The 18,692-nt window shown below is 40.3% G+C and overlaps 1 protein-coding gene across 1 annotated transcript in view; it reads right to left on the bottom strand.

Moving 5' to 3' along the window:
- Positions 1-4,758: 4,758 nt before the first annotated feature.
- PSMA3 (proteasome 20S subunit alpha 3) overlaps positions 4,759-18,692 on the bottom strand; it is a 29,772-nt gene continuing 15,838 nt past the window's right edge. Inside the window, exons 9-11 of the mRNA XM_077464460.1 lie at positions 14,497-14,564; positions 5,001-5,065; positions 4,759-4,915 (exon numbers count right to left, since the gene is read on the bottom strand). Of these exons, the coding sequence (XP_077320586.1) occupies positions 4,871-4,915; positions 5,001-5,065; positions 14,497-14,564 (178 nt within the window). The 3' untranslated portion in view covers positions 4,759-4,870. The remainder of the gene's footprint in view (positions 4,916-5,000; positions 5,066-14,496; positions 14,565-18,692) is intronic.

Here is an 18,692-nt window from a genome sequence, read left to right on the forward strand (position 1 = left end):
AGAAAATGGAGGAAGGGAAAGGGGGGGGGGGGGAAGAAAAAATGTGGAGAGCAAGAATATCTTACCTTAACCACTTAAAGAGGTTGTAAACCCTCATGTTTTTTCACCTTAATGCATCCTATGCATTAAGTTGAAAAAACTTCTGTCAGTCACCGGCCCCACTGTTTTTACTTACCTGAGCCCTGGAATTTCCAACGGTGAGGATGCGCTGTGCCTCTGCCCAAGGGTTTTCAGTACTTGATTGGATAGATTTATAGCAGTGCAGCCATTGGCACACGCTGCTGTCAATCAAATCCAATGACGCGGGGAGGGGTTTAAGTCCAGCATTCGTGTCTGGACTCAAATGCTGGACTCGGGAGCGCAAAATATTTGAGGTCACTTATTCCCATTACAAGAATCGTAAACATCCCTTGTAATAGAAAAAAAGCATGACAGGACCTCTGAAATATGAGATCTGGATCGAAAAGACCTCAGATGTCATATTTACACTAAAATGCAATAAAAAAAAAAAACACAACACTCCTTAAGGGCCGGTTCACACAGCGGGCGATGCGAGGCGACACGACTCGCCTCGCTCCCGCAAGTCGCCCCCGTTCTGTACAATGGAACCGTTCTGAGAGGAGTGACTCGAGTCGCTCCGACTCAGAAAAAAGGTTCCTGTACTACTTCTGGGCGACTTCGGGGGCGACTTGCATTGACTTCTATACAGAAGTCCTCTGCAAGTCGCCGCTGAGGTCACCGCAGGTCGCGGCGAGGCAAGTCGGAGACGCCTCGCCGCGCCTGCAGTGTGAACCGGCCCTTAGGAGCATTGGGTGGAAGTGACGTTTGATGTCGCTTCCGCCAGTCAATGCTATGGAACCCAGTGGGGTCATCTAAACAGGGGAGAGAACACGATTGTCTCCACCAGTATTGGTGGCTCCGGCAAGTGGCGGAGACCACCAGAGCATGGCAAAAGGGGCCCTCTCCCACCTCCGATAAAAGTGATCTTACGGGGAATCGTCTGCTGCAGAGACCATGTTTATCTGAAAGAGGACTGCCCACTGAAGAAGGGGATATCGAGGTTGTGGCAGCTATCTGCCATATGCCAATTACACAAGTGAATCAGCAGTCTTATTGGTAGTTTTCTAGGTATGAATGTAGATGTTAGAATAGTTTATACTTATATTTTACTTGAGATTATTTGTCCTCCCTGCCCACTCTTTGTCCATGACATTCTGTGGCGTATGTAACAAGCTCTATTAGGATACCAATACAAAAAAAAAAAAAAAAAAAAAAAAAAAAAAAAAAACACGACTCAGTGTATTGAAAGTTTTAATTATTTTTTGGCAATATATTTGTTAATGTTTATATACATTTGTCAATAATGTTTGTACATCTTTGCAGTATATATACAAATTCGTGCTCCAATTTAAGGCCCTGATGAAGCGGGACTCCCTGCGTAGGTTTTCTTGATTCTTCAGCAAGGACCAGCACATCCTGGACAGACTTACAGTACAGTTGTAGTTCACTTTTTTTCAAATCTAACCATTTGTATAAGGAAATTAAAACCCTCAACTAATTCAACATGGTCAGTAAGATGGAATTAGCATTCAGAGGAGAAGTACAACAAAAAACTAGTTTGGCTATACTTCTCCTGTGAATCACAGGAGTGCAGCTCTCTGCTCAGGGAGCTCTGATAACTGAGAGATCGGCTGTGTTTGATCGCTCGGTTCTCAGCATTAGTGCCGGCAGGGGACCAATGCTGCATCCACCTAAACCCACACACATCATACATACTTCTCTTTTAAAGTGTAAACTCCAGTCAAATGCTAATGAAGGCTAGACCGACCTACTCCCCCAGTCTAAGACTATTCTGTCTACACTATGAAAGAAAAGATGTATATTACTTACCTGTTCTAAAGCCACTCTGCTCCGGTCACCTGATCGGGTCCCAGTGGAGGAAAGGGCAAAAAACAGCTGCAGAACCTGGGTGAAGAAGGCTTCCTATGGGGCAGCTGTTGCTGGCTGTCCCTCCTCTACACTGAAGCTGGCGCTCGTTCCCGATCATGTGACCAGAGTGGCTTCAGAATAAATATAGACTTATTTTCTTTCACAGGGTGAATAGAATAGGCCTAGCATGGGGGTGAGAGCAGATTTAGTATTAGTTAGAATTTGACCAGTTACACTTATAAATACTATGCACAGTCTTACATTTACAACCTGAACAAATCTCTCACCTGAGAGAATATTTTGTAGGCTATAGCCCACATATATTACTAGTTACAGCGGCTTTGTTTAGGGAAGTCTTATTTAGTAGCACTTATATATATATATAAAAAAAAAAAATGGCATCTTCATGCTAAAGTTACCCTTGCAAACTGAAGCCAATATTTCAAAGTCACTGCTCCTCTAAGTATTTTAATGTAAATATGTACTTTGCCAGCGCAAACCAAGGAGCATAGTCAGTCACATGGAAGTTTTCCTGTAACGCGCCGGGCTGCACTAGATAACACACAGCAGCATTTCCCTGTAGTCACGCGTTTATTATTATTTGTATTGTGAAATCTGATAAATGAAAGGATCAATGAAAGCTGCTAAGTGGTTGGGTGGTGGTTTTTCATTTCAGCAGTTGCACAAGAGCAGTGTGAATAGAGAATTAATCCTATGGCATTTGTACCAGCAGGCAAGAGTGCTAGTTCTCCACGTCTGGCACTGTAATACCACTGAATTTGTAAAAAATAAAATCATCAATAAAACCAAAAGCAACCCATAGAAATAATCTTTAAAACAGACTTTACTTCTGCAATCTTACTGGTTATGGTTTGATGTTTGTAGCTAGTTTTAGTCTAATGCTAAATTGAAAAGGTAAGAAAATAAAACCTGTTAGAAAAGGTAGCAGAGCTCAGGGATTTAAACACCAAGGTCTTAATATAATTCCCACTTGTTTAAATGCAAAGGAATGATCGCTCGTCTTATTTTAGAGTAATGACCTGCTTTTCCTCTTCCTCCCCCACTACTGTAGAATAAACCTCAACAATGGCATGGAGCCAACAGCTTTTGACAGCAGCTTGATGTGCCTTCCACACCCACACATCTTTCCCACAGTATATGTTCAAGCAGTATACTGCCACCTAGTGGCCTTTCCAGTCTTGGCTGGCCAAGTCATTTCAAACATAGCTTAGTCGTTTCAAACTTAACTTTTGTAGTACAAAAATATATGAGAAAAACTAAACCATTATTTGCCTAAGGAATGATTAACTGAATAAGAGTTTGTTCAATCATTAAAAATGTTTACTCTAGTCTTGAGAGAGAAGACATTCTACTATTGTGTCTGTAAGCGACAGGTACCTGGCAAATCTCCTGTATTAGATTTGTTGAGCGTACTGTAAGGTTTTAGTTAACCACAGGTTCTTTATGGTTTGTTTTTCTATTGTACTTCTGAAACTGGGTTATGCCTAAAAGGCTTCATTTTGTAACCTACAATTTTGAAAATTTCAATAAAAATTGGGGAGAAAAAAAAAAAAAAAGGATTTATATTGGATCATAAATAGAAAATAAACCCCATATGGCCCCTCTTACACTAGCAGACTGTTTCCTCTATGAAGTGGTGGGAGTCAATGGACATGCGACACTTAGCACATGTGATAAAAACAGACTCTCTGGCGGATTGGATTGGATAATAGATGGGCGTAAACAGACTGTTGGTCCATATACATCCAACCACTCAGATGAGATCGGGCTGTGTCCACTCAGCGTAAAATCGGAGCAAACACAGACCAGCCATCTGCTTTTTTTTTTTTTAAAGACACAAAACATTTCCATAATCTATCACCGTTCGAAGAATGTGTCATCGCCTCTCCTCTGCACCTCACACAGTCAGAATGACTTGTATTCATTGAAAAAAAAAAAAAAAGGCACTTTGAATAGCAGTGGTGCTGAGCAAGCAACCCCCGGTGGCCAGTGTGGCAGTCACTCGCATAGAATCATATCTTAGTTTTTATTAGGTAGAGCTAGTAAATATTTGTATTATTTTTTTTTTTTTTTTTTTTTTTTTTTTTTTAGAAACTGCAAAATTGGTGTTGCAGTTTCAAAAAAATAAAAATTTTTTTTTACAAAATCAAACAAATATTTACAAGCTCTACCTAATAAAAACTAACCTACCAGATTCTATGCGAGTGACTGCCACACTGACCACCGGGGTTGCTTGCTCAGCACCACTGCTATTCAAAGAATGCCTTTTTTTCAATGAATACAAGTCATTCTCGGACTGCATGAGGTGGAGAGGAGAGGCAATGACACTACAATCTCCACCTTGTTCAATCAGAGAATGACTTCTATTAATTGAAAAAATACAGGGCATTCTATGAATGGCAGCAGTTCTGAGTGAGTAACCCCCTGTGATCAGTGTGCAGTGGGGCAGCTGCTTGCGTTGAACGTGAGAGAAAGAGCTGGAAGATTTAGGTTATCTCTGTAGTAGCTCTGAACACTACAATGATTTCCAGCTTCCTCAAAGGGTCCATCAGGCATTTGTGCATACTTACATTGTGCCAAGCTGTACCAAAGCATGCAATAAAGGCAGTTCCTGTACTTCAGCCTTATTGTACTGCCAAATTGTTGCTGCTGCCTAAATTCCATCTGCATCCGAGAGCCAAGTGCTAGGCCACATAGGCCCTGTTAACATTTTTGCACATCCTGTGGCTACTAGAACTCTAAAAGCAGTAAAGAACATTGTACATCACACACATCTTATAATAATGTATACTGCAGCCATTCAGCAAGTTGTGTAAACAGTGGTTTTATTATTGCCAGTTGCCACACAAAATTTATTCAGGTCCATACATACATATAAAAACAGCGATTGGAAATAAATTTGACATAATCAAAAATTAAGTTACATGTTGTCATCATCAGAGTCATCTTCTTCTTCTAAAGATTCCTGTTATGGGAAAAAACATTGTCAGAGGTCTAGATAAAATATAGAAATAAGAAGATTGGGACTGGATTCAAATCAATCCATTTACCTTTGCATATTTTTCAGCTTCTTCTCTGATGTCTTTCGGTACAACTTCATGTCTTCCATTAGTAACTGTTAAAAAGAAAACGTCATGCTTCATTTAGAAGTGAATTTCCATTTCTGTAGCACATCATTTTTACACTGTGTGAAATAATGTATTCATTTATAAATACTAGAGTTAGCAACCGTAATCTCGATGCGAGTTTGAAGATTTTAGGTGCATACTTGTTCTAAGTCTGTGTCCCTGAAAGTATTGAAGTCAAGAAGCCAGCCTGGCAGCCAGGCAACTAGTATTTTCAAAAGCAGCTGGAATGAGAGCCAGGACTGCCCTCATGTTTTTTTTTTTTTTTTTTTTTTTTTTTAAGTTAAAATAATTATACCTGTTAAAGCTCTAAATTGTTGTTATGTTGAACTATAATCAGGTGTACAAATGCCACTAGGTAAGATTCTATGCTCTTTATATACTAGCTTCTATGCATGAAAAACTTGGTCACACAGACAAATCTCTCCCTAAAAACTAAAGAGGCAAAAGTAATGCTGGTCTTTGCTTACACCATAGATATGTGTATGTAATTTTTTTTCTGATTTGAGCTGACATCTTGTAAGAGAGAAAAGGGATTGATCCCTGGGCCAACACAGTTAAAAGGGGTTGCGTAAAAGCACAAGGTTATTTACCTTCCTGAATTCGATGCAGGAGGGTGAAAAACCTTCTGTGCGCTGCAGCCCCCCCAATACTTACCTGAGCCCCATCTCTATCCAGCGATGTCCAGGAGAGCCTTGCCTCTCCGGGGACTCACACTCCTCAATAGCTGTGATTGACAGTAGCGGGAGCCAATAACTCCCACTGCTGCCAAAAAATAAAAACAGGAGATGGAGGGGGCAGGGCTAAGCTGCTGCTCCGTGTGTAAATGGATACACAGAGCTGTTACTCAGGAGCGCACCTAATTGGGTGTCCCCAGAGCAAGCTGCGGGGACACCCAGTGGGAGAGAAGAGCCTGGAGCACCGGAATGGGACCCCAGGAGAATAGGATCCGGGCTGCTCCGTGCAAAACTACTGCACAGAGCAGGCAAATTATATATATATATATATATATGTGTATGTATGTGTATGTATGTGTATGTGTGTATGTGTGTATGTATGTGTGTATGTGTGTATGTGTGTATGTATGTGTGTATGTGTGTATGTGTGTGTATGTGTGTGTATGTGTGTGTATGTGTGTGTATGTGTGTGTGTGTGTGTGTGTGTGTGTGTGTGTGTGTATGTGTGTGTGTGTGTGTGTGTGTGTGTGTATGTGTGTGTGTGTGTGTGTGTGTGTGTGTGTGTGTGTATGTATGTATGTATGTATGTATGTATGTATGTATGTATGTATGTATGTGTGTGTGTGTGTGTGTGTGTGTGTGTGTGTGTGTGTGTGTGTGTGTATGTATGTATGTATGTGTGTGTGTGTGTGTGTGTGTGTGTGTGTGTGTGTGTGTGTGTGTGTGTGTGTGTGTGTGTATGTGTGTGTGTGTGTATGTGTGTGTGTGTGTATATGTATGTATGTATGTATGTATGTATGTATGTATGTATGTATGTATGTATGTATGTATGTATGTATGTATGTATGTATGTATGTATGTATGTATGTATGTATGTATGTATGTATGTATATATATATATATATATATATATATATATATATATATATATATATATATATATATATATATATATATATATATATATATATATATATATATCTCTTTAATTCTTAATGTCAGGCTAAGTTCAAATCTGTGTGGGTATGCATGTAAATTGCATGCATTGCCGCAGCCAAAACATGGTGCTTTAAAGAAAAAGCTTAATGGCATCCCCACGCACTGAAAAACAGTGCGGTTTCTGTTTGGCCTTGTTTAAACAAAAGGTGCGGGGACCTTTTCCACGCAGTAAATACAGGAACAGCAGGCTCACATGCCTGCGCAGAGCCACATAGATGTGAGCCAGGCCTTAAACTTTATAATAAGCACCCAAAATATTTATTATTGTGCAGCTAATTATTACATGGTCTGATTATGTAAAATGCTCACATCTGTAACATTGGAAAGTGTATGGCCAACTTCTGACTCATCCCACCACCTAACCCTGTGGGGGTCCTGAAGAACTGGCATTAAATTAGTACACATTGCTGCACGCTGGGTTTTAGGCATGAAAGTGCCCAAAATAACTGCCTTTGTTGACCAAGGGAGGCCAGATTCTGTGTGTCAAAGTAAATGAGAAAAGCCAAATGTGACAAAAAGCCAACACAGCATTTTCCTTTTAAAGCTTTTCCAGTTCTGATCACTAATGATATTCTCAGAGGTTTATTTAAATTAGCCATCATATGCCTCTACCCCTAGAAATAAAAGCTAAAACTACAGTTTCATAATCTAAGAAGAGTAATTCTTGTTCCCCACAGCAACCACCTTCTTCCTGTTAATCTTACCCTACACTAGAAAGACATTAGTGGAAGAATGATTTGAGATTAAGGTCAAAACAGACCATACTCCATTTTATTTATATTAAATAATCAGGCCTTTAGTCTATAAATGGTGCGTTGTTGGTGAAAAAATAAAATAAAAATAAAAAAAAACACACACACACACACACACACACACACACACACACATGCAGTAATTAATCACTATTACGGACAGTACAATAAAACGGCTACAAGAGCCTAAAAATCCTATTTTCTTGAGGAGGGACAAAGGAAATATGTAACCTCTGGGATGTCCAAAAGCAGTACAAAGTGGAGCAACACATCCTTAAAAAAATAAAAGTAAATAAGGAAGGACTTGCCCAATTCCAGAGCCAGATTTATAAATTACTAAGCCAACGACAACCTAGCCCTTGGTGCCAAACAATGCCATCTGTCCAGGAACCCGAGTGGCTTTTCACACAACAGAATGTCATGTGCTAGAAGTCTGGAGGAAACCCGGCCTCATGGGACTGCCTTGAAGGAAGCGATCTTCAAGTCCAAGACTCTCATGTCAAAACAGAAAATCTGACAACTCCTGAACTGGAGAGACTGAACTAATCTGAGCGAGTCTGGCGTTTCACCTGTAAAAAACTCTGGCCTGCGTGATGTCTAGGACTAGATCCTGATATTCAAACAATGAGTTGGTTCCAGTGACAATTTCTGAAGGTTCTGAACAACTGTAACATCTGAGAAGTAACAGCAACGTTGTCACCAGGGCCCACGCAGATTGTTTCCTCAACAGATCACACAATGTTCTTATTCAATTTCCCTTAGATTTACCTTCAACTATGTAGTGCAAGGGCCTGCCTTGATTGCATACATATTAAAAGTGTTTAGGTTTGACTTCATATTATATGGTTTTTGGCAAATCTAAACAAAAGCTGTACAAGAAAATTGTATAATGTATGGCCAGCTTTCCCTCATCACCTGGGGTGCAAATGAGGGGCTAAAGGGCAGGGCCATGAAATGGTACTGTAGGGGAAAAACACAGAAAAACATTGGAAAATTTGATGTGCTGGAAAGATAGGGACATGCAGGTACGCATACCTGGATATCCAAAGTCAGAAAGCGTCCCTGGTTATGACAGATCTAGTGAATTCCATGTGGTCTTTCTGGAGTCAAACACATCAAAACCTTTGAGATCCAAAATGGAGCAAATGGCACCATGGTTCAGAAGCCTCAAAGAACGGTTCCACCCTAAAGTGGAACTTCCACTCATCGGAACCCTTCCCCCCTCCGGTGTCACAGTTGGCACCTTTCAGGGGGGAGGGGGGGGGGGTGCAGATACCTGTCCAAGACAGGTATTTGCACCCACTTCTGGGCATAGACTCCCATGGGAGTCTATGCCTCTTCCTGTCCCGACGCGCTGGGACACACACACACAGGTCCCAGAGACAGCGCAGACCATTCCCATGGTGCTGCGCGACTTGTGCATGCGCAGTAGGTACACGGGAAGTAAAGCTGCATCACTTCACTTCCCTCACCTAGAATGGCGGCGGCAGCAGCCAAGAGATCAATCGGCCTTGGCTGCCGACATCGCTGGACCCTGGGACAGGTGAGTGTCCATTTATTAAAAGTCAGCAGCTGCAGTATTTGTAGCTGCCGGCTTTTAATAATTTTTTTTTTTACAGTGAAATCCCTCTTTAACCACTTACAGACCGGACCATTTTGCTGGTCAAAGACCAGACCACTCTTTGCGATTCGGCACTGCGTCGCTTTAACTGACAATTGCGCGGTCGTGCGACGTGGCTCCCAAACAAAATTGACGTCCTTTTTTTCCCACAAATAGAGCTTTCTTTTGGTGGTATTTGATCACCCCTGCGGTTTTTATTTTTTGCGCTATAAACAAAAATAGAGCGACAATTTTGAAAAAAAAACGCATTATTTTTTACTTTGTGTTATAATAAATATCCCCCAAAAATATATAAAAAAAAACATTTTTTTCCCTGTTTAGGCCGATACGTATTCTTCTACATATTTTTGGTAAAAAAAAAAAAATAAATAAAAAAAAAAACGCAATAAGCGATTATTGATTGGTTTGCGCAAAAGTTATAGCATTTACAAAATAGGGATAGTTTTATAGCATTTTTATTAATAATTTTTTATTATTTTTTTTTTTTACTAGTAATGGCGGCGATCAGCGATTTTTATTGTGACTGCGACATTGTGGGGGACCCATCGGACACTTTTGACACATTTTTGGGACCATTGTCATTTATACAGTAATCACTGCTATATAAATGCAGTGATTCCTGTGTAAATGACACTGGCAGTGAAAGGGTTAACCAGTGGGTGGCAGTGTAGGGGTTAAGTGTTCCTAGGGGTGTTGGGCTTTCATTTAGTGAACACTGATCTCTGCTCCAATCACATGGAGCAGAGATAAGCGTCACTAGTTGCTAGGCAGAATGGAGAAATGCTGTTTACACGGCATTTCCTCCATTCAGCCGTCCCGTGAGACGATCGCGGGTATGCCCGCGGCGATCGAGTCCGCGGGTCCCGCGACCGGACTCACAGGGGTCCCAACCAGCGCGGGAGTGCGCCGCTGGTGGCGCGCTCCCGATGGCAGGGCGGCATTGAAGATTGGACGTACCTGTACGCCAATATGCCTGCCCGTGCCATTCTGTCGACGTACATTGTCGTGCGCTGGTCGGGAACCGGTTAAGAGGGCTCAAGCTACTAATCCAAAGGTTGGAGGTGTAAAACCGAGAAGGGGGTCATAGAGCATGTTGGTGTGTAGCCCTGGGATACTGCCTTCTGAACCCAAGCATCAAGAAAGCAAGTTGTCCAAGTGCCCACAAAGGTTAGCAAATAACTCCCAACTTTGGAACGTAGCACTGCAACTTCATGCAGAGGAAGGTTTATCTGAAGATTTTGTTAACGGCGTGCCAGACTTCATATGGCTGCAATGTATAGCTGACAAAGACAAACTCTAGAAGAAATGAAGAGCTTTCAAATGAGACCAACTGTTTTTTTTTCTTAGGGCTTAATCACACACGTTTCGATTATGAAGAATGAAGCAATACTCATTAACAGGCCTATAGCTTTTAGGATTTGTTTTTATTGCATTTCTGAAACATTGAAAAAAGGCATCAAGAATGCTTAAAAATTATAGTGAAAGTGTTTGTTTTCTAGTGGAAGGTGCTTGAGCGGGAAGTGATGTAGAGCAAATGATCTACTATAAGGGGAGGTTAGGCTGTAGTGTTATAGCAGACATTTTTGTGAATTCTCCACAAAAAGGATTTGTATACTTTGATCTCTAACATCTGGCTTACTCCAGCTCAGCTTTGCTGAAACAAAGAACTTGGCCACTGGCAATAATTGTCAATTCCCCCGCTCCTCCCTGACAGTCAGTATTGCTGGCTGGATTGATGCTTTTATCTGCACACAGAAGTTGGTGTTGCCACACAGCGGCTCTGTACAACCATGAAGTGGCTGGAACTGCTCTGTCCTCTCCTGCTCTTATTTCTCAGTGTATTCTGGGATACGGAACCTTGACCGTCTCTCCCCAGTGCCCAGCTAACACTATAAATGCTTTAATAGCACTCCATAAGTGCTATTGGTGCTGTTAAGGTGCAGTTGTGGAGCTTTACAACTGAAGTCAATGGAGGCTGATAACAAGCACTGATGAGTCAAGAAAGCCACATGCTGCTTAAACACTCAAGGACCAAGCCTATTTTTGACACTTCTCGCTTATAAGTTAAAATCTTTTTTTGCTCAAAAATTACTTAGAACCCCAAACATCATTTTATTTTTTTTCCCCCATATTGTTTCCCATTCCTAGAGAATAAAATGGAGAGCGTTGCAAAACTTTGTGTCACACCATTTGCACAGCGATCTTACAAACACAATTTGTTTTGAAAAAAAATACACTTTTTTGAATAAATAAATAAATTAAAAAAAAAAAAAAAAACACAGGGCAGTAAAGCTAGCCCAATTGTTTTCTATATTGTGAAAAAATGTTCCGCCAAGTAAATAATGGAATAGTGACAAACTTTGGCACTTAAAAATCTCCATTGGTGACGTTTAAAAAAACTTCTGCAGGTTACTAGTTTAACGATACAGAGGTCTAGTGCTATAATCATTAGCGATCACGGCGATACCTCACATGTGGTTTGAATACCGTTTACATATGTGGGTGTGACTTATGTACGCTTCTGAGGGCGAGCACGGAGGGATGGGAAGCTTTACATTAATTGTTTAACTCATTTTATTTTTACACTGCCCCTTTCAAAGAAAAAAAATGTGGGATCACTTTTATTCTAATATATTTTATTATATTTGTAAACATCCCTTGTAATAGAGAGGAAAAAAAAAAAAAAAAAAGCATGACAGGACCTCTTTAATGGGAGATCTGGGGTCAACAAGCAATAAAAAATAAAAACTTCACTTTAAGGCTGCTGGGCGGGAGTAGTATTTGACATTGCTCCAGTCCTCCAAGGGCATTGTCGAGTGGGGGCCATCATGCCCTCACTCGACTTGCTGCCCATCGCGCCACAGCATCGGATCGTCTCCGTCGCTTCCAATGGCTCTGGTAAGTGGTGGGGACGCACCTCTCCTACTGCCCATAAAAGTGATCTTGCGACAAATCTTGCTGCGGAGACCTCATCATATGGTTTTGGTAAATATGAAAACAAAAATATGCAGAAAATCTGATAGTGTGTATGGGGCTTTACACCGTGTTTCTCAACTCCAGTCCTTAAGATGCCCCAACAGGTCATGTTTTCAGGCTGTCCATTAATTTGCACAGATGATTTGATCAGTTTCACTTCCTTAGTAATTACCAGTCAAAATCCTGAAAACATTACCAAAAAAAAAAAAAAAAAAAAAAAAAAAAAAAAAAAAAAGAAGGAGGAAGAAGAAGAAGAACCCTCCTAGGACGCTAGCAAAATTCTGAGGCATACTGATAGTAGGAGGGGTTATCCTGGGCAGGTCTAATTTGTCTGCCAGTGTCCAATCTCTCTGTAGGCTGCAACATACCTACATCTAAGCCCCTGTAGACACACGGTCGGAGATTTTGACAACCAAATCCATCGGATCTTGTCCGAAAACTGTTGCATACACACGGTCGGACTAAGTTGTCGAAAAATCCGATCATTCAGAACATGATGATGGAATTTCGTTACGATGGGACTACGTTTAGGCTAGTAGCCAATACCTTTGATGTAGGAATTTGATCTGAGCATGCGTGGCACTTTGTCCGATCAAAATTCTCTACACACGATCGGAGTATGTCTGATCGGACCAGTTGGTCGGAAAATATTTCCAACAAGTTGGAAAATTGGGTCCGATGGATATTCCGACGGAATCAGTCCGATGCATACCACACACAGTCGAATTATCCGACAACACAGTCCGATAGGACACATTCCGATGGATTCTCCGACTGTGTGTACAAGGGCTTAGACTGTTCAAATTATGTATCTTCCTTCACAGCTCTGATAATGGGTGGGATGGAATACATTCAATCCCACTCAATTACATCTACAGAAAGAGTCAACACCTCCCAAGTCCCACCTCACAAATCCAAGCATCATTCCAAAAAAATAAAAATAAAAAAACACATAGTACATGCCTTCATACACAGCGTGTTCTGAAAGCTAGCTATGCTGCTACTGGGAGGGGTAAATAATGGTACACACAGCACCACATGAAAGTCACGTGACTTCCAGAATCACTATCACACAGAAAATGCATGCTTTTTCTTGGAAATTGCTTGCGTTCGGAAATGCACAGATGTGAATGAATAGTACCCCAAGCACAACATGAGTTTTCGAAATGCACAGCAAAGCACACGTTTTCTGTGCAGGTTGCCACTCATTTGGAAATGTGCAGATGTGAACAAATGGCAAGTGTGATGCACGTTGCCATGCTTTTTCAAAATGTTGCCGCAAAGCACACTTTTTTTATTTTGGGTTGCCGTGCATTTGGAAGCAGTCAGATGCAAACTAATGGTAAGGCAAATGTGATTTTATTTACGAAACATGCAGTAAAGAGCTTGTTTTTTTTTTTACAGGTTGTCATGCACTCGGAAACGTGCAAATGAGAAGTCTGAATGGTAATGAAAGTGCAACATGCATTGCTGCGCATTTTAGAAACGCACATCAAAGTGTGTGTTTTCTATGTGGGTTGCCATGCATTCAGAAACACGCAGATGCAAACCCAGCCTAAATGACACAGTGAGCAACCCATGTTTGGTAAGTGTAGCCATGCGTTTTCTGTGTGGGCTGCCTGCATGAGTGCCCTCTTAGTAAAGCGGCAGTGGGGGGGGGGGGGGAAGAGGAAAATCAAGGCTGCTCTCTGCAAAACCATTACAAAGCCCAGGGAAGTATAAACAGTTTATTACTTTTTAAAAATGAAAAAAAAAATTGCCTTCAGATTCACTTTAATTTTCTGACTAAAGCTCCACTTCCTGCTTCTTCCCTAAACCCCGCATGGAGGAATGTAGTGTAGGCAGGGATAACACAATTCCATTTCTTCTCTAATCACCACCCACATAAAGGCTCAGAAACACCCACAGTAAACCTTAGACCCGTCCACATCAACTCCCACAGCTCCTTTAAGTGACTCCCATAGCCCACCCTAAAACTAGAGGCTCAAAGGATCATGGGACATGTAGTATAGGACTGGAATAGCAAAGAAACAGGGAGGCAGAAACTTAGAAATTCAGCCAGAAGGAGGAGTGACATCACAGACACAGAAACCTGCCTTTTACAGCTAAAGTAAGATACAGAGAAACTGACATTGGAGTTGTGGAATCATTTACATGCACAATGCATCTGTTTTGGGGAGGAAAAGCTGGAGTTCTGCTTTAACCTTTCTGGAAATATATGATCACCTACCAAGAGCAAAATAAGTCTGCTGTGATCACCCAACTACACAACCATGACATGAATGGTAAGCTTGACCCCATCAGGATGTGTTTACTAAAAAACTTCAAACTATATCAAGATATTTGACTTCAGTATCATGACCAGTTTTATAAAAAAAGAAAATACATGTCCTTACCTTCTCCAACCCAGCTCAGTTCTAGTTCAAAAGCTTTATCTTTTACTTCATCATGGACAATGTAGATTCTGCAAAAAGAAGAAGAAAAAAAAAATAAAAAGTTTGTCTACAGACTAGCTACATCAGATTTTTTATTAATTTTTTATAAATATAAAACCAGATCTTACTAATATATAAATACATAAAAGTGGGTCATTACCCGTCTTACCCAGTTTTATTTAAAATCTAAATCTTACCAACATAAAAACTCCTCTAACAGGCACTGATTGTACTCTGGCCTGTACATTTTATGGTTATAAAACAACATCATTCTGATATCAGAACGTATTCTTTTTTTACAGCCTGTAATTGTAGATGTAAACCCAACTGCTAAAACCCCAATTACATCTTCATGTACTGCTAAAAGTGAACTTAAACCTTTTTTTGTATCTGCAGCTTTCATTAAATTACTATCTGATCATGCCACAAAAGGTCCTTCTTCAGACACCTCTTCTTATAAAAGGTGATGAAGCTTTCCTTGTCTTTTTTTGCTCCCGGTTTGACACCAAGGATGAAAAAGCTTGCCCCTCGCGCTGCCATGATTTTTACAAATCATTTAATGATTTTAATAAAATGCTAAAATGCTTTTGGAGTAAAAATCGCTCTAGTTTTCTATTTAAGATACATTAATAATTTATTTAGCATGAATGGAGCTTAGTTATGTAGCACGAGTCTGTATATTCTGCAGTATTTAAATTTTTGGTAAACTCATTCAATGAATCCAAGTTAAGCAAGCTGAGATTACATTAATGCAGTGCATGTTTTCACGCAATTTCACTGTAACCATGAGACAATACAAAATTAAAGTTAAACCTAAGAAGCTTATAAACCGTGTGATCTTTCTGCACATTGAAGTACTTTATTCCTCCTCTGAGGAGCAAAATGGCAGGCGGCCATAAAAAAAAAAAAAAAAAAAAAAAAAAAAAAAAAAAGTTTGGGAATATTTTAATGACATTCCTCTACCCATGGGTAAATCAGGAATGTGTGCAAAATGCAGGCAATGCAACAAAGAAATGCAAGGCCTGGTGGCCGAATAAAACATGAGAAGTCGTGCTGTGAAGAAAAGGACCGTGTTTATGTGGACCCAGCTGATATATTCAGTTTAAGTTCTTTTGTTTAAAGATTTTGTTTATGCACTTCAGTCACTAAACATTAATGTTTAGGCCCCTTTTCACAGGGGCGTGTTCCGTATGTCCGTTTTTCATTCATCCGCTGACGGATGAAAGACAGACATACATGCATCTCTATGGGATAGTGGATATTAGCCGAAGATCATCCACTGTCTAAAAAGGAAAGTTCACCATCACCTATTTTATGTTTTAATTTATTTATTCATTTTTAAATTCATTGATTTTTCATATTTGAGTAAGGCAATAGGGTAGTGTGGCACACTAGTTCACTAAATAATTAGTAAGGATATTCATTTATTGTTGTGTGAACTTTGATTGTTCATTTAACAATTTAGTTTGTTTCATTTGACGTTTCTTTACACGAAGATCATCCACTGACATTCATTTCTCCACTAAGACTTTTTTTGTTTTGTTTTTTAACGCTCCCCCACAAAAAACACACTGGATATAGCTGGTTGCTAAGAAGGGGGCCGGGAAGCCGGCTGCCGCATCCTTAACAACCGATGAGTCATCTCCGCTGACAGCTGATGACTCATCACGTGACTGAACAAAAAAAAAAAAACAAACGCCTGTATGAATCCAACCTAAAGCAGATACAAGGATATGTAATATATTATTCTTTTAATAAAAGAATTTGAGTAGATTTCCAACTACCGTATTTGCCGGTGTATAAGACGACCCCCTAACTGTACAGGTTTTTAAAATGTTTTGCCCGTACTCACCGTTTAAGACGACCCCCCATTCCGAGGCTTCATATCGCTCTTCTTCGTTCTTGCTGGAGCCATTTCCTTCTTCCTTCTTGCTGGAGCCAATCACGGCGAGCAATGTATTCTATTAATGAATACAAAGCCTGCTGGGATTGGCGGAGGCTGTTACATCATCAGCCCGCGCCTCACTCTCAAAGCCAATCGGAGCAGGCTACTGTGTGTAGCCTGCTCGGATTGGCAGAGATTGCTACTCCAATCCGAGCAGGCTCTGTATTCATTTGAATACATCGCTCACTGGGATTGGATCAGTGGTATATACTGTATGTAGCCGAAGCTACATACAGTATTACCGGACATCCAGAAGGCATCCCAGCAGCTGACCCGGCGTATAAGACGACCCCTCCTTTTTGCTCAGGTTTTTTTAAGTGTAAAAGGTCGTCTTATACGCCGGAAAATACGGTATGTGTTATCAACCCATTAACATCAGTTCTGACATCGCTGTTTCACTAACCTGGCAGCTTATTATTCTAAAATAGGAAACCTTCATTTTTTTGCAAATATTAAAGATTTTAACTACCAGCAAGAATGAGTCCTTACATTTAACTGGTTCCTGACTGGCTGCCCCAGTTTTACTGTGGCAGGTTAACTCCCCTGGTCGAGCCTCCTTAACTGTACATTATCCCTTTAAAGGCGCTGTAGGAGGTGTGTGCGCGCACGCGATGACCGGTCGGGCATACCAAGTATGACCACTGATCTCTCTCCTCCCCTAGTCCGTCCCTTCCCTCCTACAGTTGCAACACACACACTGGAGAAGACAGTTAACCCCCTCCCTGCCAGTGTCATTTATACAGTAATCAGCGCATTTTTATAGCACTGATGGCTGTACAATTGTCAGTCTAAAAAAAATGTGCCAAAAGCATAAATCTAGCTCCTATTTTGTAGACAAAAATAACTTTTGCGAAAACCAATCCATATTCGCTTATTGTGTTTTTGGCCTAAACTGAGGAAAGAATAAATAAAATTTGTTTTTCCCCATTTTGGATATTATACAAAAGTGTTTTTCTAAATTGACGCCCTTTTGCTTAGAGCGCAAAAAATAAAAACCACAGGAGGTGATCAAATACCACCAAAAGAAAGCTCTATTTGTGAGAAAAAGGATGTCAATTTTGTTTGGGTACAAAATCGCACAACCACGCAGAGCTGTATTGCAAAAAATGTCCTGGTCATTGAGCAGCCAAATCTTCTGGGGCTGAAGTGGTTAAAAATCACCTGTCATTTCAGATCCATCATGGCAGCGTCTGTTAGGGGGCATCCACTCACCTGCTGCCGTCACATCCCTCACCTTGTGTCACTGCCGCATCACCAGCCGTCCCAAGTGAATGGGACTGTCAGTGAGTCAACAGCAGGTCAAAAGGAGGAGCCGCTGCAGGACAGAGATGACAGTTGCTCTTTAAAAATTCTGATTTAATTCATAATTTAAAATAAACTTGATTTAAATCAAATCCACCTTGATGACTGGTCCTCTTTATTGAGACATCTGGGGTAAAAAAAAAAAAAAAAAAAAAAAGAAAAAAAAAAAAAAGACCCCAGATCTCTCATTTACCCATAACAACTTCCCATCCAGGCCAATTCTGACATTTCTCTCCTACATGTAAAATTCATAAATTTATTTGCTAGAAAAATTACATTCAACACCCAAACATTATATATATATTTTTTTGAGCAGAGACCCTAGCGAATACAATGGCAGTCATTGCATCTTTTTCTCGGTATTCGCGCAGCAATTTTTCAAACACCTTTTTTTGAAAGAAAAAAAAAAAAAAAAAAAAAAAAAAGTTTCATGCTTTTAAAAAATAAAAAAAAAAGTTAGCCCAATTTTTTTTTCTGAAAGATGAAGTTACACTGAGTAACTAGATACCCAACATGTCACGCTTCACAATTACACACACTCATGGAATGACGCCAAAACGTCACTACTTACAAAATCCCCATAGGTAAAGCTTTAAAAAATTTTACTGGCTGCATGAGCTATAGAGGAGGTCTAGAAGTTTCATATGTAGATGGGACTTGCGTATGCGTTCGCTTCTGCGTGCGAGCACACGGGGACAGGGGCCGTTTACATTTTTATATTGTTAATTTTACTTTTTTTGGTTTGACATTCTAAAAAAAAAGAAAAAAAAATCTGATCACTTATATTCCTATTACAAGGAATGTAAATACCCCTTGTAATAGGAATATGGCATGATCGGTCCTCTTTACAGTGAGACAAGGGGTCAATAAGACCCCACATCTCACCTCTAGGCTGGGAATCCTGAAATAA

This window comes from Lithobates pipiens, unplaced genomic scaffold (assembly GCF_037356315.1).
Source record: "Lithobates pipiens isolate NorthernLeopardFrog02 unplaced genomic scaffold, aLitPip1_a1.2 Scaffold_30, whole genome shotgun sequence".
In the NCBI taxonomy this organism is placed as follows: Eukaryota; Metazoa; Chordata; class Amphibia; order Anura; family Ranidae; genus Lithobates; species Lithobates pipiens.